We start from the raw sequence: 20,933 nt of genomic DNA, 5'->3' as shown, positions 1-20,933 counted from the left end.
TGTTGTGGATAAAATTGCCATGAACATTTAACCAGAAGTCTTTTTGTGGGTAAGGCACAGTGCAGACAGAGTGGTTACCAAATAAAATAGAAGGGACAGAATCTCAGATTTGGAAGGGGAGTCAATAGGAGTCTTAATTGTTATTGAGTCCAGCCCTCTGCCTGCTGCTTTCTCTCCTGCATCGCATCCCTGAAAACTGGCTGCTTGGTCTTTACTTACCCCCACAGACAGGGAACTCACTACCTATCAAAGAAGCTTATTTAGTGGGGGTAAGATCCAAATTCTAGAAAGTTCTCCTTTCACTGAATTTCACCTGACCACTGAATATGCCCCCCCCCCAGTGCCAAAATGCAGTCTACTAATATATGTGCAGAGTCAGGTGTATAAAAATAGCCACTGCTTCACCTGAAGTGTTTCCCATTTTAGTCTACAGATCCTTGGTTGTGCCAACCATTTCACTAGATTTATGGCTCTAGCTTGTGGCTGTCACTCTTAACCTGGGCCCCTAGCTACTGTACACATCACTCCCACTGTGTTCAAGTCGGCCCAACACTGGCCAGCTCATCCTGCTCTCTGCACAACCATGTTGGCCCAGCCTTAGCCTGGGACCCCAAGCACACATGACTGACTCCCACAGAGTTGCAGGCAGCCAGAGAGCCGGCTGGAGCCTTTTTCTCACATGTGTTCCTATTAAACCATGCCCCCCCCACCCCCCGATCCTTGCTTCCCACAGTGGGTAGCAGATTTATGGAAATAGTACAGACTTCAAAATACAAATAGTTTCAAAAATGATTCAGACAACTTCATGGTTGAGAGACCCATAATGGCTTATTATGGCAAACTGGCATGTTCTGTTGCTCATCTCTTGCTTTTCCGGCCGACATCAGGACACATAATGGAACTGGACTGGATGGTTTCTGAGGCCTCTTCTAGCTCTCAAATTTTGTGATTCTTTGTCCTCCCACCAAAGGGCCTTTGGTGCCACTGGTGGTCCCAGAATGAAATCAATGGGGCCAAGAGGATGGCTCCATTGTATGTTTTCTAAGAAAAGAAGGTAACAAAAGAGAAAGAAAGGCGAGAATGTAGGGAGAAGCAGAAATTCTAAAAATTCCCAACGTCGCTGAGTGTGAGTTTGTGGAAAGGCTGCTCGTTTCTCGTGTGGGAGGGAGAGAGCTGCTCGTCCTGCCTCCGTGTTAAAACACAACTTATTTTATTTTGTTTATTTATTTTTGAAGATTTTATTTATTTATTTGACAGAGGGAGACACAACGAGAGAAGGAACACAAGCAGTCAGGGGCAGAGGGAGAGGGAGAAGCAGGCTTCCCGCTGAGCAGGGAGCCCAATGTGGGGCTCGATCCCAGGACCCTGGGATCATGACGCAAGCCGAAGGCAGATGCTTAATGACTGAACCACCCAGGTGCCCCAAAGCACAAGTTATTTTAATTTACCTCTTGTTTCTTCTAAAATGATATGTATTCATCTTAGACTTCTTAGAAGCTAAGGAAAAATTTAATGAAAAAAACACCAATGACCGTCTAAAGAATGAACAAATACCCTTAATATTTTGGTGCATTTTCTTCCAGTTCTTTTTTTAATGTTTGTTTATCTATCTTTCTGTCCATCCCTCCAGTATATTTTGGTGCATTTTCTTCCAGTTCTTTTTTTAATGTTTGTTTATCTATCTTTCTGTCCATCCCTCCAGTATATACCTCCAATATATATATATATTCCAAATTTTGTAAAATAAAAATGGCACAGATAATTTTCCCTATTTAACGCGGTCTCGACCATTTTCCTATGTCATTGTTCTTTGAAAAATATAAGTTTCATGATTTCATAGTATTCCACAAAGTAGATAAGCCATAATGTACAGTAATTCTTACTCTTTTTTTTTTCCCATTTATTTTTTCAGCGTAACAGTATTCATTCTTTTTGCACAACACCCAGTGCTCCATGCAAAACGTGCCCTCCCCATTACCCACCACCTGTTCCCCCAACCTCCCACCCCTGACCCTTCAAAACCCTCAGGTTGCCCCAACCTCCCACCCCTGACCCTTCAAAAAGTAATTCTTACTCTTAGACATTTGAATTCTATCTTATTTTTTCCTAATACAAACAATGCAGAGATAAGCATTCTGGCACACAAAGCTTCCCATTTTCTGTCATTTTAAAGATATTTCTACTGGAGTATAATCTGGGAGCAAAGCATATGAACTTTCTCAAGGTTCTTCATATATGAGAATCACCAAGTTACTTCCCACAATCCCTACGTGATTCTGAAGTCATGCTCATCTCTCAGCCAAGAACTTTTCAGAATGACAGAGCAGATAAAATCAGTTTCACTTCCGAATTGAATATACTCAGAAGAGCCAAAGATAAAACCTATACAGAAAACCCCAAATTTCCCACTAAGGATCCTAAGCCTCATAAGAGAGGAATTCTTTCCTCTCTCTCTCTCTTTTTTGCACAGAACTCCTTGGGTGAGGAACACAGCCACTGCTGGGCCCCAGGAGCTCAGGGACAGAGGGGAAGAGGGAGAGTGGGCTCCCTGGGAGGAGGGGCAGGGGCTGGCATTGCCGAAAGTTTCCTCCTTTAAACACCTGGATCTGGAAACACCTTCTGGGCACAGAGCACAGAGCACAGTTGGCCGGCCCAACCCCTTTTCAGACAATGACATACATCCCCGTGGGAAGGGGAGGAGCTTGATCTCCACACCACGTGGTTACTCAAAGGTCCTGTGGAAGATTTCCATTTGGCATCTGTGTAGCAGCATCCTGGGTTAACAAGAGCAAGGACTGGGAGGTGGGTGGTGGTGCTCTGGAGGCAGGGGCACTGGGCTGGGGAGGCCAGGCTGGGATATTTAACCAGCAGGAATTCCAGGACTAAAGGCTGGAAGTCCAAATTATGGTGTTGGCAGGCAGGTTCCTTCTGCAACCCCTCTCCCTGGCTAGCAGGTGGCCAACCTCTTGCTGTCTCTTCGCATGGTGGTCCTTCTTCTTGTGCACCCCTGGTGTCTCTTCATGCTTCCAAATTCCCTTTTTTTTTTTTTTTTTAAGATTTTATTTATTTATTTGACAGAGATCACAAGCAGGCAGAGAGGAAGGCAGAGAGAGAGGGAGGGAAGCAGGCTCCCTGCTGAGCAGAGAGCCCGATGTGGGGCTTGATCCCAGGACCCTGGGGTCATGACCTGAGCAGAAGGCAGAGGCTTTAACCCACTGAGCCACCCAGGTGCCCAAATTCCCATTTCTTACCATGACACTGGTCAGATTCGGTTAAGGCTTACCCTAATGACCTCATTTTAATGGAATTACCTTTTTAAATACAGTCCCATTCTGAGGTACTGTTAAGACTTCGACAAATGAATTTGATGGAGGAATGTGATTCCGTCCCTAATGTGCCCCTAGTTGAAGAAATGGTTCATGCAGAGGGCTCTGTATTTGTAATCTGATTCCAGAGGCTTCTAATGCAAGTCTAGGAGAAAAGTACCTGCAAAACCCCCTTCGTCCAAGACTCTCATGGAGCCCCCAGGAATGATCTCTGACAGACTGTGTTTTCCAAAACGTCTAAAATAATACCTGTTTTGCGTGCTCTTCTACAATGGGAACTTGCTTCCTCTGCATCAAGAGATAGAGTCTGCTTACGCCTCTCAAATCTCAGCTGGCCTTAGGGACTTGCTTTCCACCAACAGACTGTGCTGCAAGTGATGACTTCCAAGGCTACCACAGAAGGGGCCATACAGCTTCACAAAAACTGTCTTTCGGATGCTCCTTTGGGGAACCCGGCTGCCATGTTGTGAGGAAGCCCAAACCACATGTGTGCAGTCTGGCTAATAGTCCCAGTCTGGCCAGCCTGCAAGCAATCCCAGCTCAGGGGCCAGACCTTGAGTGGAAAGTTCTAGGGGATCCCAGTCCTTAGCCATTTCCCTGCGGTGCCCTCACTGAATTCCTGACTCTCCAGTGAGCAAAGCGATTGTTTCACATCACATTTTGGGGTGAAAAGAGAGACTGTGGCTTATTCAAACAGACTTGGTGGATGGATGGTAGAACTAGATTAAAAATCCAGCCCTCACCGTGTTCCACCCGGAGCGCCTTCAACCATGTACCCTGCTCATCCGTGTTAATTGTCTCTCATGCACCACAACTCTGTTGGGCCCTGAGAAGACACCGGGGGCAACTGCATACAGCTCCAGAGTGCAGAATGAGGGCAGGTGGAGGACATTGCGGAAAGGCTGGCTATAATTTTGTGCAAGAGAAATGGAGTTGGAACTCGAGCTTGCCCCACGTGGACTGATCCCCAAGATGGACACCAAGGGGCTGAGTGTCTCAGGCAGATGATGGGGCTGAAGAGGTGTTCATATCAGCCCCAAATCCTCCATTCAACTTCCTGCCTTGTTCCCAAAGGGATGTAGGATCTTTCTTTCACTTGACTTAGAACTTCCTCTTTTAAACAAAATGCTCTTTAAGACCCTGTTCTCGTGGTGCTGACTGTACAGTATTTGTCTTGCTTACTCCAAGGGCGGGAGACAGTATCAGGAGACATGGGTTCAAATCCCAGCTCTACCTGTTTGTTACAGGTTGGATAGCCCCAGGGAAGTGATTTAAGCTTCCTGAGCCTTAGTGAAGTGCACAAACATAGCTCCTGTCTCACAGGGGTTGTTGTGAGGATTAAATAAAGCACTTATGTGAAAACCAAGTGTAGAGATGTCTATTGAATCTGTTGCTAAAGTCTGTCCCTTTCTCCAAAGTAATATATGTAACCGTCCACCCTCTACTCTCAAAGGGTGCCTATTCTCTTCCTCTTTCTATCCCTAAAATAGCCAGGTCCTCTTTGAGGAGAGTGATAGAAGAGAGAGAAAGAAGAAAATACGAGCTACATCTTCCCCAACTTTGCCTGACCACTCACCAATGAAGCTGTACCCCTTGCCCATGCCCGTGACCTCCCTTGGCAGAGGACTGGAGAGCCCTGCCCTCTCCAAGGCCAAGGCTTCCCTTCACAAGATGTCCCCAGGGGTCTCCTCCACCAATTCTGTTCCTCCATCAGTGTTCACTTGCTTAAGAAACCAAATGGTCATTTTTCTGACTGCCTGAGCAGGAAAACAGATGTCATTATCCTCCACACCCTCCTCTCTTTTCTACGGACCCCACTTCCTAAGTAGCTCCTTATTCTGCCTCTTCTCTCCCATCCAACTGTCTCTGTCATTCCCTATCTAAATGGTCACAAAGGTCTCCTCTCAGGACTCCTGGCTTCTGACTGCCTAGGCTTAATCCAGGCCTGAATAATGTTGCTAAATCACATCTGATTATGAAACTCCACTGTTTAAAAACCTTCAGCGGGACTCCGTCGTTCTCATGTTCAAGTTCCCACTCTGAGCTTCCTCACATGACATTCCCTCTGCTTGGAAGCCTGCCTTCTTCTCCAGGCTGTTGATTCAACTCTTGTTTATCCTTTGGAATTTTTGTTTGGATTTTACTTCCCTGGAAAACTTTCCCCGATTCCCCACGGCTGTGAGAGCCTTCTCAGATGTTCCCTCACGTGCTTTTCTTATCATCCGATTACTGGAGTTGTTTATTTCCCTCTTGCCTAGCTAGCCCTGGGGCTGGCACAAGACATTAATAAATCAGGACATTAATAAATAGTTGTTGAAGCTTAAGAAGGGAAAGAATTACTTTCCATCCATTGTTCTCAAATGTTCTCAGCAAGCATGAGAGTCACCTGGTGGGCTTCTTAAACTGGCGTGCTGGGCTCCACTCCCAAGAGATTCTGTTGGGGGTTTCTGTTTCTGTCATTTTGGGTGATGTCCCAGAATTTGGACTTTTAACCAGGTGCTGCTGCTGCTGGTCTGGGACACACAGGACGATCTTGGGCTTTATACACTTGAAAGCAGTCTACAAGGTGAGGGATGGTTATTTTTAGAGAGGGCTGGCAGAAGTTTTTGGAGGCTTGGTACATTTCTGGTACCTCTTTTCTTCATGGCTTCCTTAATACGAACATTTCATGAGAGTTTTGCTTCTTAAAAAGTTCTCAGAAAGCTGAGTGGGCTCTAAGGTAACCAAAGCCCACGCCCCATTAGGGATCAAAAGCTGCACCTGGTGGCTCCTTAGTCGGTTGCCAAGCAACGGAACAAAGGTGAGGGTGGGATGGGATTAGCAGCTGGCAGAGAGTTTAGAATGAGCTACCAAAGCATGAAGAGAGGGTAGACCTCCCATCAGGAGGAGACTGTGGAAACCAGATGCAAGGAATCCCCATGACCCTTGCCTTGATTTGCACGTAGAAGGGCACGCCATCCCCTTGGGGACAAGTTCATGCTGCAACTTGTCCTCTAATAGGACTGGGGAATATTTTTCTCAGAAGAACCACTGAGAATCGGTAAGGGACGTTTCTTAATGAGTTATGGGTAAAGAAATGACAGGCTTATCACCATTTGATTTTTAAAAAGAAGCTCTATTTGTTTTTGATCATAAAATACAAGGCACTTTCGAAAATTTAAGAAGTACAGACAAGCATGCAATTCCATGTCCCCTGAAGGGCATTAAAGTTTGGCAGGCATCCTTGCAGAAAAAAAATAAAATTAACATAAAGGGGAATTATTCTATGTATACTTCTCTATAATTTTATAAGAAAAAACATAACTGAATACAGTAGACATTTCTGGATCCATACTTCTAACTCTACTTCATTAACACTCATAGGAGGTTTTATTGTGTGGATGTACCATATTGTACTTAACCTTCCTGGATAGGTATTTAGATTGCTTTTGGTTTCCTGCTGTTATTGGCAATCCTGCAATGGACAACCTCGGACCTACACCTCTGTGCGTTTGTGAGACAGAATGGCTAGATCAAAGACAATGTGTATTTCAAGTTTAGCTGTGAATTGCAGGTTTTTCTTCAGAAAGGTTGTGAATGTATATTTCCACCAGTAGTATGACTGTCCATTTTCACATGCCCTCACCAACACTTGCACTCATTAGTGCTTTAACATTTTTTATAAGCTCTGTTACTTTAATTTTTCATTTGTTGGATCCATTTCTTTGGGCACTCTTCAAACACATTTTTTTTCCCTTTGTATTTCTTCCTGACTTGCCTGTTCAGTTCTTTGTCCCTCTCTTTGTAGGGATTATTCATCTATTTTTCTTGTTGATTTACAAAAGCTATTTATATGTAGATAGATTAATAATTTCTCCAGTTTGTTGTTTCTCTTAACATTTTTTTTACAGTGCTATATGGATGTTCTTGGTTTTTAATTTATATACAGTTGAGTCTGTTGGTCTTCTATGAAGTTGCATATTTTCCTTTTAAAATAAAAAATAAAATCAAAATTCTTTTTTTTTCTCTAAGGAAAAAAGAGACAGAATGAAACAAAAGAAAAGACAGAGAGGAAGAGAACAGGAAAGAGCTGTTTTTAGGAGATACGGAGTAATTCTCAAATTGTTATTTACTTGGAGACCTCATTAAAATGTAGATTCTGATTCAGCAGGTCCTGCAAGGGCCTGAGATGTTGTGTTTTGAATCAGCTCCCAGGTAAGGCTGACGGCCAGTGGACCACAACTAGAGTAGCGAGGCTTTAGGTTATCGCAATGGGGAAGACACTGGTGGCCTCAATTACAGTTCCAACTCCACTAAAATGATCATGTGTTTGAAAACTCCTTTCTTTCTCTTTAATTAAACAGGGGAAATCTTAACTTTTTGCTCTGGAAAGCAGGAGATAGCTGCAACTCATTTTTAAAAGAAAAGTAAGTCAGCTCTTAAGGAGTAAAATCCCTCCATCTCATGGTCTTTTAGAATACGTGGCTAAAGATTTTAATTTTATTAATTTTTTCATATTTGTGTCTATGGATTTTTAAAGGTAAGTATACAGGGATGAAGTGTTCTGTTCTTGAGATTTTTTGGGCTGGATAAAATTAAATGGGGGAGATTAATTGGCTGTTTTAGGCAGAAACATTCCAGCTCTGTGCTGACTAGTCCTCTTCTGAGCATTATAAAGGGGTTTCTGTGTATTACATTTTTTCAGAAAGAATAGCTACAGTCTAAACACATCCCTGAAGACAGTAATCTAATGAGTCATGTAAAAGGCAACATAGTCTGGTGGGGGAAAAAAAAATCTTAGAATAGCACTCAGGAGAGCTAGATTCCTACTCTAGCTTTAACATGGTTACTTTGTGTATGTTAAACTTCTGTGGTTTTCGAGCCTTCAGCTGTAAAATGAGGCAATGTTAGAGCCTCACTGACCCAGGATGATACTGAAATAAAAAATCGGAGGACCTTTTGGAATAGCAGAGAAATCAACGTTCCTCTTACTACCTATGGTTTACTGGCTTAGGCTTTCCAATTTCCAAACAAGTTTCCACAAAACTGTCTCTGAACTGCAAAGTAAATTGTAGCAAAAGAGGCTCTGGATATTTTTTGAGTGTCCTGAACTCAAGAAATTGCCTGCACCATATTCATGCCTATGCTGTAAGGGCATACGGGCATGGCTTGCTACTTGCAAGGAAAATAATGGGCATATGTTTCTATTCGAAAGGAAAAGGTTAAATACGGACCAGACGCCACTGGTGGGCAGAGCAAGGGTAGTTCGGGACAGCACTGCCAAGTTGGTAGGAGGAACAGGAAACTAGCATTTATTGAGTGTGAATTATCTCATTCCCTTGCGACAACCCTGTGAGATGGGAATTATTTCTAACTTTTTATGGGAACTTAAAGTTAGCAATTTGCCCAGATTTCACAACTAGAAAGACTAGGACCTCAAAGCCCTCAGCTCCACTCATAACCCTCACCCCCCCCCCCCACCATTTCTGAGCAAAGCAGCTTCACCTCTTTTAGCCTTAGTGTCCCCAACTGTACTAGGGACAGCACCTCTCACACAGGGGGGCGGTGGGGATTAGCGTCATGATGTTCCCGCCCAGGGATGGCCCACAGTACGTGCTCAGCGCACAGTAGGTATTATTTCTCTGGTAGGCTCTCATGTAGGCCCTGAGGTTAGAAAGGACCCAGGGCTGTTGCAATGGAAAATAAAAGTGGACACGCCCCCCTCCCAGTCGCATCCACCTGTCCTCAGGGACAACATGACCGAAGGCGCATCTGTGCTATATCCGGCAGTGCCCACTAGTGTTTCCCTACATTCTCAGAGAACAGCCACCTTTTGGGCTGCTTCTCACTTTTCTGGCCCTCCTTGCATGGCTTGGGAAGGCGCGGAGTCCTGGGAACGGATCTCGGTCAGAATCCACCTCCATCAGTTGGCTATGGTTCTCGGGCCTCAGTTTCCCCATCTTTCCTTCACATGGTCATTGCTGAGACTTAATAAGGGTTGGGTAGTTCTCGATAGGTGCTCTGGCAGCGGGAGCTAGTTCCCTTCCATGAACCTGGAAGACAAAGACCCGGCTCCTCTCTCCCTCGCCTGGGGCAATGAACGGACAATCACAGGGAACCTGCGCCCAGTGCTTCTTGGAGATCCAGCACCAAGCCAGGCGCACGCCCTGTCCCGCTGCCTTCACCACTTACATGATCTCAATCATCACATGCCCCCAGGCTCCTCCAGGCCAACTGCCAACAGCATCAGACCGTGTGTCACCTTCTAGGCCTCCTCCCACAAAAACACTGGCCTCCCAGCCTCCGCAGCTCTTAGTTCACCCCATAAACTCTGCTAATGCTTACCACATGCAGCTGAGGTTGAGCGCCCCGCCCCACGTCCCTGCTCGGGGCTCCCCTGGCCTGGCGCTAGACCCTTGCTTCCAAAGCGCCCTTCCCCTCTAGAAGAACTTCACCCGAGGGTTCCCTTACTGCTAGCAGACCCTGCCCCTAAGGGACCCTTCCCCTAAGACACCCTCTCCCTAAGAGATCCTTCTTCCAAGGGCCCCTTCCCCTAGGAGACGCTTCCCAGAGACTGCCCCCCCCCCACTCCTTGGCGGGAAGCGGCCGGCGCTGTGGTCCCCGCAGGCCACACATGACCTTGGACGCCTCTCCGAAGCCAGCGTCCACTGCTGGCAACAGGCGGCGGGTCTACACCCAGTGGTGCCTTTTGTTGCTAAGAACTGGAAACCCGATCGCGCTTATTTCTCCTTTGCAATCCCAGTAACTTGGCGCTTAACCGCTCGAACACCCACCCTCTGGCCAGAGCTGGCGGATCTCCGGGCAGGGGCGGGGAGGGGAGGGCCTGCTAAAGGAGGGCCGGCTAGAGGCTACCGGAGGGGCGCGCCCACCTGCACCAGCCAGAGTCTCCGCCGCCCGGCCCACCTGCTCCTCTGCCGCAAGTGCGCCAGCCCACCAGCTAGACCTCACGCCCCGAGTCGGGCGAGGCCCGTGCCGCCCCCGCGCCCCCCCTGCCCCTGCGGCCCGCGCAGCCCCCGCCCGAGCTGTCAGCCCAGCGCGTGCCGACACTGCACCGGCCTGCAGTACGCTCCGCGTGTCCCTAGGGGGCGCAGCCGGCGCGGAAAGCCGCCGAGGCGAGCCCGAGGCCCGGCGCGAAATTCCAGGCGGGCGGGCGCGGCGAGTTTGAAAACAGGCGAGGGCGTGGGGGCGGGGCGCGAGGCCCGCGAGCAGCCTCCCTGCGGCCAATCAGCGGCGGCGGCGGGCGCGGGCGGGCGGCGCGTGCGGCCGGGCTGTGAATGGGGCGCGGCGGCGGCGGAGGGCGAGCGCCGGCGCGCGGGCGGGCACACTTTCTCCTCAGCGCCGGGCGGGGGCGGCGGCGGCGGCGACGTCTCCTCTTCAGCGCCCGCCGGACCCTCCCGGAGACGCGGCGAGGCCCGGGCGCTCCGGCTGCGGGGACGCTGGGGGCGGCGTGACAAGAATTTCGCCCGCTGACAACTTCTCCGCTGCGCCCCTCCGCCGCCCCCCGGCCCCCGCACCTGGCCCCTCAGCCTGCGGCCACCGCCCGCCCGTCCCGCTCGCGGGGCCCGAGGCCAGGCGCGGGCAGCGGCGGCTCCTCCTCAGCATGGCCCGGGGCGGCGGCGGCTCGGCGGGCCCGGGGCGGCCGCGGGGGTCCTCGCCCGGCCCCGAGCGGCGGCAGCGGCCCGGGGGAGCCCGTGCGGCGCCCGAGAGCCCCGGCCGGTACTCGGGGGAGCGCGGCCGGCGGCCGGCGACAAAGTTGAGCGCGGGCCGGAGGCGAGGATGGTGGGCGCTCCTGGCGCTGCAGCTGCACTTGCTCCGGGCGCTGGCTCAAGGTAGGCGCGGGGCCGGGGCGCGGGACCGGAGCCGGGGTCGGGACAGGGGCGCGGGGCCGGGGTGAGCCCGAGCCGTCGGGGCCGCGAGGCGGGCGGAGGGGCTTGACGCAGCGGGCCGGGCGGCCGCGCGAGCGCTCGCCCGCCAGACGCGCCCTGCGGGGCTCTGTCGCCGGCGGGAGCGGAGCCGTGCGGCCCCAGCCACCCAAGTTGGGAGCCTGCCGCTGGTCGGAGCCCGGCGCCCCCCGCGGGCGGCGGGCCGGCATCTCCGCGGGACCTGGGGGGCGCGTGGTGGGAGCCTCCGTGCAGTCCTGCCCGGGTCGCGGGAGCCTCTGTGCAGTCCTGCCCGGGTCGCGATCCCGCATGACCGGCTGCCCGAGCCCGGGACGGGGGAGGAGGGTGACAGACAGCCGCGAGCAAAACTTTGGGTGCGGGTGGCTTTGCCCCCCTCCTGGGCTGCCGGCGAGAACGCAGCGGGGCGGGGCGGGGGTCTCTAACCCGGAGCCTAGCTCGCGGCTGCGCCGCCGAGGACCGCTGCACGGGGAGCGTCCCCCCTCGGTCCGGGTCCTGTTAAAAATCCGTTGGCGGGTAGCATCCTTCTCCGCTGAAGTTGGCTGGTCTGGAAAGGGTGAAGCTGGAAGCAGATAACAAAAATGCAGGCAGGAGTAGGTGCCTCCTCCGGGGAAGGTCTTTAACTCGGGTTAGCGTACCCCTGCTGTTGCTGGCAGCTGGAGCAAAGCTGGCTTGGGTGTTCCTTAGCGGCGTGGGGGTGGTGGTGGGGGATACTACTGTCCCTGGAAGGAGCCGGCGCTCTGAACTTGAATTCGCTGTGCGCGGTGTCCAGTGGCGGCGAAGGACGTGAAGGGACGCGTAACAGTTGGGAGGTGTTCACGTCTGCAAGGTAGGAACTCACAAGTGGCCCGGGTAGCGCAAGCACTCACTCAGGGGTCTCTAGTTCTTGCTGACCTAACGTTATCTCAACCGGGCTCCTCCCCGCCCCCTCCCCGTGGCTCTCCTAACACCTGCTTTCAGGTTTTGCAGCGTGAAAACAAATCGCCGTATTTCTGGTTAACTCCTCCATTACTAGGAAAAATTTCATTTCTCTCTCTCTCTCTCTCTCTCTCTCTCTCTCTCTGTGTGTGTATGTGCGCGCACGCTTCTTTTTGCCTAATGACTGACTTCGGTAGAAAAGCATTTATTAAGTCATTTTGTAAAATGGGATCTGTAGCTTGCTAAAGAAGCCAGGTTCAGATGAAGAAATCTAAATCACTTAGGGCTGATTTTTAAAATGCAGATGGTGTTTATTATTTTCCTTTTTTTAATGCAGTGACTAGTACTTTGCAATAAGCCCTGTACATTCGTACATTTGGTGATTTGTGCCCAAGTTCACATGGGGGTCGTGGCGGTGGGGGGGGGCAAATCTGGTGGCCTTGTTTTAAAGTATATTACAAGGATTTCAAGTTATCGGTTGCACTCTGAAGGCTGTATAATGTGTCGCATTTTTACAGCTGTAATGCTGATGAAAATACATAATTAAAATGCACTAAGGCAACAGTTAAACTTTGTTAGGAAGGCATATTTTATTCCTTGTTGCAAGTGAAAACATTGGTACCTGTTTTACATTTATATGGTTTATGAAAGTGTACAGGTCTTTTAGTGTAAAATTTCAAATGGGTTGTCACAAATTTTAAATTCATTGACAGGCTTCTGTTCTCTGTGCTCTGTGAAATGTGTAATATATCTATCATTTTTTATATCATATTGAAAATTCATATTACTGGAGAGATGTCACCATTTGACAAAAGCTCATGTATCTTGAAAATGAAAATTCTGGTGCTGCTATAGAGATTTCTGATGGGATGATGAGTTGGTCATATGCAAGGGAATATATTCTCTTGAATCTTATCAGATAAAATGTAACATTCTAAATGGAATACTTAACACCAAGCTGGAACTAGTCATAAGTACTGTATCATTGTGTCGCTAGGCGAAGCATTTCCTAATTTCTCTTTGTTTTTCTTCTAATGGTATGTCATGTGGTTAGACTTGGTCTGATATTTTGGGAGAAAAGTGCAACATTGAGTAGTAAAAATTATATATACTTACCTCTTCTAAGTTACCCAGTTGGCCATTATGAGAAATAACAAGGTTCAGATCTTTCAAATATAACTTAAATACGCCTTGGGGTTTCTTTCTACATGGTAATGAGAATTTCTGAGTTATACTCTGCTTATTGGTGTGTGTGTGTGTGTGTGTGTGTGTGTGTGTGTAACACTTCTAGATTCTTAAAGACTTAAGTCTTTAATTCTGAAAGGCAGGTGGCAATGCATGCTTTCTTATATTGTCCACCAAGGGACCAGAACTGAGTTTACTTAAGTAGGCTCCACTCCAACATGGGGCTTGAATTCATGACCCTGACATCAAGAGTTGTATGAACCATAGACTGAGCCAGCCAGGTGTCCCCAGACCTGAATGTTTTGGGAGATGCCTTCTGAAGTGAAGGATGGCTGGGTCATAAGTATCATATATGGTTAGTCTGTGTTGCCCTAGTTGTTGTTGTTGTTACTGTTTAGAATTTATTTATTTATTTCAGAGAGAGAGAGAGAAGATGAGAGAGAGCATGAGAGGGAGGTAGGGTCAGAGGAAGAAAAGCGGACTCCTTTCAGAGCAGGGAGCCCGATGAAGGACTCTATCCTGGGACTCCAGGATCAAGACCTGAGCCAAAGGCAGTGACCCAACCAACTGAGCCACCCAGGTGCACGTTTGGTGCCCTAGTTTTACTGCTAGATCTTTGACTGGCTTATTGATTCTGGTAATGTTTAGTATGGCCTCCTATGTTCATTATAGCCTCTTCAGGCTGAGAGGGGTAGAAATGCTCTTAGTTATTGCTTTGGGGTTGCCCATCATTCCAGTTTCTCTTTTGGAGTTATTGCCAGTCACTTAGATCGATGGTTCTCGAACTTTTGTGTGTATCAGAGTTTCCTGGGGAATTCAGTGATCTTGTAGAACACAGCTTGCTTTCCAGTTGATTTTGATACATACTAGGTTTTGAGAGTTCTGAGTTAGATTGCTTTATGTCTTTCCTCATTCCAGTCACCTGCTGCTTTCCTGAAGCCTCTCTAGCTCATGTTTCTCTACCTTGGGTACACATTGGAGTCATGGGGTTGCTTTAAACCATACTGAAGCCTGGATCTCATTTCCAGAATTTGAGGTTTGACCTGAGTGTCAGATTTTAAGAACTCCTTAGGGGATCCCAGTGTTCAGGCAGGTTTGAGAACCATTGTTCTAACCCTTTAAATGAGAAATTGCACATGATGCAACTTCCCCTTTAACCTTGTTTCTGGCCTTGTCGTTTTGTAGCACTCCACTGCCCCCCAAATTCCAGTGACCTTTATGCACCTTGAACTTTTCACTTAAACTTGTTTCATGTCTGTGATCTCAAACTTTGAAGTTTCTCCCTGACTTACTCAGCTTTTAATCATTTATTCTGTTTATTCCCACTGTTGGGCTCCTGCTTTGTGCTAGTGTGAGGGATGCATCAGAATCACCAGTGAACTTGAAAAATAGAATCATCTGGGCTCCACCTCTGATCTTGAGGGTCTCTGGAACGTGAATTAGTGCATTTACAAAAGCGCCCCAGATGATGCGTCTATGTTTGTGCTCTGGTTTTATCCTTGTTGGTCTATCCTGTAATCTCCCTCAGTTCCCTGTCATTGTTAGTCTGACTTCACGTGGTCTGGATGCTTACCCGGACTCCTACCTGAACCACTTTCCTCAGGTCAGTTCCCAGCCTTGGGTAAGCTCTGCTAATTAGGCTTCTCTGCCACTGGTTTGGTGAAGAAGCCACAAAACTGTGCTTATTGGGTTTACTGAAAATCTAGCTTCTTCTTGGGTCCTTATGCTTTTATTACCCCAGAAACATTTGGTTTCGCCTTTTACTCTTGGACCCCCTTTCTCACCGCTTTGTGGTTTGAGTTTCACCTGGAACTTGAGTTCCAGACTACCTGCTCTACTGGAGAGTCTTCACAGAGAGTGCTACACAAAGTGCTCAGATACTCACCGATTATATTTTATTAGGCCACTGTATGTTTAACAGATGGCAACTGGCCACTCGGTTGGTAACTGTCTTGTAAATCCAGTAATAAGCAATTATCACCCTCTATGAAGCCTTATGTATAGCCACCTGTAGCTAACCTTTATTGGGCCTTCTTATGTGCCAAACACTAAGTGCTTTATAAGTAGGCTCATTTACTCTTCACAACAACCCCTGAGAGGTAGGTAGCATTTTGTACTCATTTTACCTGTGGGGAAACTGAGGCACTGAGATGGTAACTAATTGGCTTGAAGTCCTGAGACTAGTAGTGACGGAGCCAAAATGGAAAGCAGACTGCTTAATCCACAATCTTTTGTAACCAGTAGGCTGGAGTGCCTTCCATGTAGCCTGGAGCTTTTTGTGGGGAGGGAGAACAATCAGATCAGTACCAAGGGAAGATGGTGGTTGGTGTTTTCTAAATACTGTATTGTTGTTACTGGACGCCAAATTTCAGGTTCCAGTTTTTTTTTTTTTTGTTTTGTTTTGTTTTTTTACTGCTCTTTACTGTTGTCATTATTAAATTCCGTTGGATAATTTGGAAGAGAGAAGAGGAAATATGCATAGCCTCCTCCCTATACCCATTACTCTCCCATAATAAAATGACTATTGCCATTTTGGAGTTTTTCTTCACAAAGAATTTTTTTTCATACTGTAATTTTCAAATTCCAGCTGAGAATAGGTTATGGCAGTCTGTTGGCAGATATGAATGCCACAGAATTGACCACTGGGAGTGTACCAACCATTTCTTTGAGGAACAGTTGGAAAATTCTTTTATCTGCATTCAAGTACATGCATTTAAGTCCTTTAGATGCAAATAAAGAGGTGGGGTTTGTAAGGTACAGAATTTTTGTTAGTTTGCTTCAGCATGCCTTTTATCTAACATGGTTAAGTTTAGCTACATACTGGGATTATACCTAGCTAGGAAGTTTCCCTTAAATGTTGCCTACTTCTTAAATATTGGGCAAAACAAAGGGGAACTCTGATAAGTTAGATGGGTAATTAAGTGGAATCTAGTAACATGTCTTTAAATTCTACCTACCAGTTGCCTTTATATTCTACTCTTTAGTGCCCTTCCATGTTTTCTGTTTCAAAACATGAACTTGGGGCCATCCTCTAGGTGTCCCCTACATCAGAGGCCAGTAATGTTAGTTGACTAAATCTACAGAAAGGAACAGACCCAGAGTGAGTAGGAAAACAGAGAAACTTGTTTTGACTAGGTCACAACTTAAATTTCTTCAAGAAATAATAAAAGCTGTATTTAAAAAAAAATTTTATTTATTTTTTTTCAGCATAACAGTATTTATTGTTTTTGCATGACACCCAGTGCTCCATGCAATACATGCCCTCCCTACTACCCACCACCTGTTTCCCCCACCCTCCCGCCCCCGCCCCTTCAAAACTCTCAGGTTCTTTTTCAGAGTCCATAGTCTCTCATGGTTCACCTCCCCTACCAATTTCCCTCAACTTCCTTCTCCTCTCCATCTCCCAATGTCCTCCATGTTATTTAAAAGCTGTATTTTTAAAGAAAATTTTTATTTTGAAGTAATTTCTATATCCAGCATTGGACTTGGACTTACAACCTCGAGATAAAGAGTTGCATGCTCTTCCAAATGAGCCAGCCAGGTGTCCCTAAAAGCTGTAGTTTTAAGAGTAGACCCTTGAAGTCCAAATCCATGGAAGATGAGTAAAGCTGAGGGTAGGGAATAAAAATCAGGTTGAAAGGTATAATATAAGGAGGAGTTATAGTAGAATTATTTTTTAAAAAGTGAAGATGTTTAAGTTTTATTTGCTTAAATATTTTTGCTAAGTGATGATACATTGCTACCTAATGTAACTGAGCATTTTAATTTGTATAGTTTATCACTATAATTAGGCTCCAACATACCTATAAGTTATTTTCTTAAAATTTCCCCTATATTTGTAAATCTCTAAGTAAAAAAGGCATAAACATTTGTACCCATGATCTTGACCAATATATTTTGTCAACTGGGACAGAGAATATGGTACCTCCTGCCATTGTTTTGTACTAGCATATGGAAATTAGTCCTAAGTTTTTCAGTGAATCTCTGAAATGCAAAAATCTGTCAGAGTTGGACAGATACTTACTTGCCACTTATTGATCCCATATCTGAGACTGGTTCTGGAGATATATATTTTTAGTCTTAGGGATTCATTGTATTAACACTGTTCTTGCTATATCCAAATGTAAAAGTGAATAAATGATATTATGGGAGCACTGCTTTAGGAGACCCTAGTTTTTTATATATTTACTATTCTAGTATTTAGGTGGTCTGGCCTCTTGACAGGCAGCTCTAAAACCTTAGCCTGCCCCCACAGTCTTTTGTGGGAATGAGAATACTTTTGCAAAGCTTTCCTAGAAACATGGATGTGGTGAATGGAAAAGGCGATGGGCTAAGTGTCAGTAGACTTGGTTTTTATTTCACTCTAACTAACTTGCAATATGAACAAATCTTTTAGCCTCTCTGGGTCTGTTTTCTCACCTGTGAAAGGAAGGGGTTAGACTAGCTTATTAAAATTGTTCTGCTCTGATTCTCTGATATTCTGTATGTTGTCCTATCCTTTCTGCCCTTTACTAGACTCTAGTGTGTGTCCTGTTTGGGGATTCTGTAACTCCATATGTCTTAGCTCTTGGAACCTAATTCTCTTCATTTTACTTTTTCCGGGGTATTTACAATATCAAAGACAACTAAGATGCAGTACGGTATTTCTCTAGCACATGATGTATTTACTCTAGCCTGAAAATGGTTCATGTTCAAAACTTTAGGTTCTGTAAAATGAATTAGTGCCATAATTTATCAGTGTAAACCCACAGTTTGGAGAAATAAATTTCCTTAAAAATATGAATTGCTTATTTATTTAAATGGCTGGAAGAAGAAAGGGCAAGAGTAATTGAAATCTACTGGAGGTAATTAATGCAGAGAGAAGTTTAAAAAGATATGAAATAGTGATGGATATGAGAATGTTTATAGGACAGTGACCATCAGTAATTTAAAGAGATTGGAAGATGGTGTTTGTTGACGTTTCTGTGCTCAAGTCATGTTATGTTGGTTAATTGTATTCCTTAGGGACTTAGGTAAATCAAAAGGCCCTCAAAATTAACACAAGAATTATTTTTCACTCTGAAAGGCTTAGTGGCACTCTGTTGATATACAATGTCTAGTGAAGATAAGAGCTATCAGTTAAATAATCCAATTTCTTGACGATGCCTGTCAGCCAAGTAAATCTATTAATTTACTGATCTTTGGAGATTAGCTTGTTGAACATGGGCAAGACTGCATCCTTTTTTGACTTTGCTAGGTATCCATTTAACTGACAAGGCCAGCCTTTAGAGATATGGGCTGTAGAGAATGGGCTAGACTGGTGGGCCCGTATTATTACGTAGATAAAATTAACATTTGGTGCAATGTTCTGTTGCCCCTTCTCTCTTTCAGAACTCTCCTCTGTATTCTAGACATGATTCCTTATCATGAGAGGTTTGGAAGCTGTCAGATACATAAGCCTGATTTTTACAAAGATGAATGATCTTTCCAAGAAAAAAACAATATAGAGAGGCAACCAAAGAATGGCTATGTCTACTTCAAGAGGAGTGCCAGTAGTTGCCTTTATGTATTTATGTATGTATGTGTTTATATAATGCACGGATGGTGGGGAAGTATAGAGAGGCGGGAGAGAGAATCTTAAACAGAGGTTCTTTATCTAGTGCGGAGCCCAGCATGGGCTCCAACTCACGACCCTGATGTCATGACCTGAGCCGAAATCAGGAGTTGGATGCTCAACCAACTGAACCACTCTGGTGCCCCAGTAGTTGCCTTTATTAAGAGTAATCAGTGGTGGGAATTTTAGCAATCCAAGTAGACGACTGGTTAGGAAAAAGAATTCGGTTAAGGAGAGAGTTTTACAGCTTTTGTTGCATAGGTATAACCTATCCTACTTAGGTAAGGGTGATCATCTCCAGAAGTTGTAGTTTCTGTGGGTTCTTTGTGCAACCCTTAATTTATTTTGTGTATTTGTGGTTTATTCATGAAAGAGGGACTATTTCCAAAGTGAAGGTCGGTTCTTTTTGCCTTCTTCCTGTGTGTTACATGGGGTAGAAAAAAGAATAGGAGATTTTCATTTTGTGGACCAAGCCCTTATATACAATGAGTGTCAGTGTTGATTTAATACAGGAGCCACCAGATGGCAACAGAAAAAGTGTTTATAGAGGATATAATCTGTAGTTTTCACAGCTAATTTTTTTCCGTCTATGGTTACAGTACTTGTAAGTATACTTATGTAATACATTAAATATTTGGCTATGAGCAAGATGAGTTTATAGTACCTGGCAATGCAAATCACAACCAGCAGATAGAATATTGGTAAAATATTACTAGAAAAAGACAATTTCTTTATACAAACATATGTATAAACTGTTGCCAGAGAGAGTGGGTTTCTAAATATGCAACTTCATGATTTATATTATTGTACAGTTATGCTTTTACTTTTAATTTTTTTGTTCCGTAGTTAGATTTATGGTAAGCTGTGATGATTTGCAGAGCATAAAAGGAAACGTGACTCTTACCCTATAGCATTTTATGTAACACCTTTTAAAGGAGATACACGAGTTTACAAATATTGAACATATTTATATATTATCTGGCCAAAGGTATTTTTACTTTATGTCAAATTTGTTTTATTTTTGCCTTGTAGGCATGTTCCCCATTTCTAAGTGTGTCTTCTTGGCTCTTCTAAGGTTTTTTTCTTTCCTTTTTCTTAGCTAAGACTCTTGGCTGCAAGCTAGAAACTCAGTCTGAACTACTTAAGAAAAAAAGGATTTCATTGGAGGCATCCTGGGGTATCACAGTGTAACAAGAAGAATACCTTGAAACTTGGCAAATTTAGGATTCAGCTCTACCTTAGGAAAAACTAGAGCCAAGTGTTCAAAACCTCTCAGGTATTGTCCTCTCTGTCATCCTCTCTCAGGTTGCTTCTGTTCCTGTGTTTGGTGTCATTCTTGACTGTCACTGAAAATTGGCTTTATCTCTGTGACTCAAACCCAGCTATCATCAATGTTTACATTTCTAATGCTTCAGAACCTGAAGTAAAAGATTGGCCTAAAGCTTTGGCCTGGAGTCCAAAATCTGTGAAATGGTCAGTTGGCTGTTTTAAAAGCATAATCTCAAGAAGGGGAGAAAGCATTTTGGTTGCAAAACTGAGAGTAGATTGGGAAAAACCAGAGTGCATGACTCTAGGTAAGTCAGGCTCTAGCAGCAGTTGAGGTGAGAGAAGGTAGTATTTTGGACTGGGCTAGGCTGGTAGTGTTGGAGATGGACAGATGTAGATGTTGTAGAGACAGATTTAAGACGCGCCTCCCTTCCCCCCAAAAGACAGGATTTGGTAAGGTAATAGTTTGGATATGGAAGGAGGATGAGAATATGTCATGCGTGATGTTCAGGTTTCTGACTTGCATGATGAGTTGGTTAGTGCAATCATTTGCTGAGATTGGACCGCTTCAGTTTGGGCAGTATGGTCGCGATTTTTGCGGTTTTTGATATGTTAATGCAAGGTACTTTTGGGGCATCCAAAACAGCTGTTAGGAAGTATCAGATACACATTTTTCAGTCAAAGGTGAGGTCTGGGCTTTTGCTGTAAATATTTGTGGAGAAGGTATAGTCTGTCGTTTAAGAGGAT

At 45.6% G+C, this 20,933-nt stretch overlaps 1 protein-coding gene across 2 annotated transcripts in view; it reads left to right on the top strand.

Moving 5' to 3' along the window:
- The first annotated feature begins 10,601 nt into the window (after nt 1-10,601).
- Nucleotides 10,602-20,933, top strand: part of SDK1 (sidekick cell adhesion molecule 1) — a 919,871-nt gene continuing 909,539 nt past the window's right edge. For both annotated transcript variants that reach the window (XM_045993982.1, XM_045993983.1), the window contains exon 1: nt 10,602-11,155. In XM_045993982.1, the coding sequence (XP_045849938.1) occupies nt 10,927-11,155 (229 nt within the window). In that variant the 5' untranslated portion in view covers nt 10,602-10,926. The remainder of the gene's footprint in view (nt 11,156-20,933) is intronic.

Source organism: Meles meles, chromosome 21, assembly GCF_922984935.1.
Source record: "Meles meles chromosome 21, mMelMel3.1 paternal haplotype, whole genome shotgun sequence".
Taxonomy (NCBI): Eukaryota; Metazoa; Chordata; class Mammalia; order Carnivora; family Mustelidae; genus Meles; species Meles meles.
The sequence above is the reverse complement of the archived record's forward strand: the minus strand, read 5'-3'. Positions and strand labels throughout refer to the sequence as shown.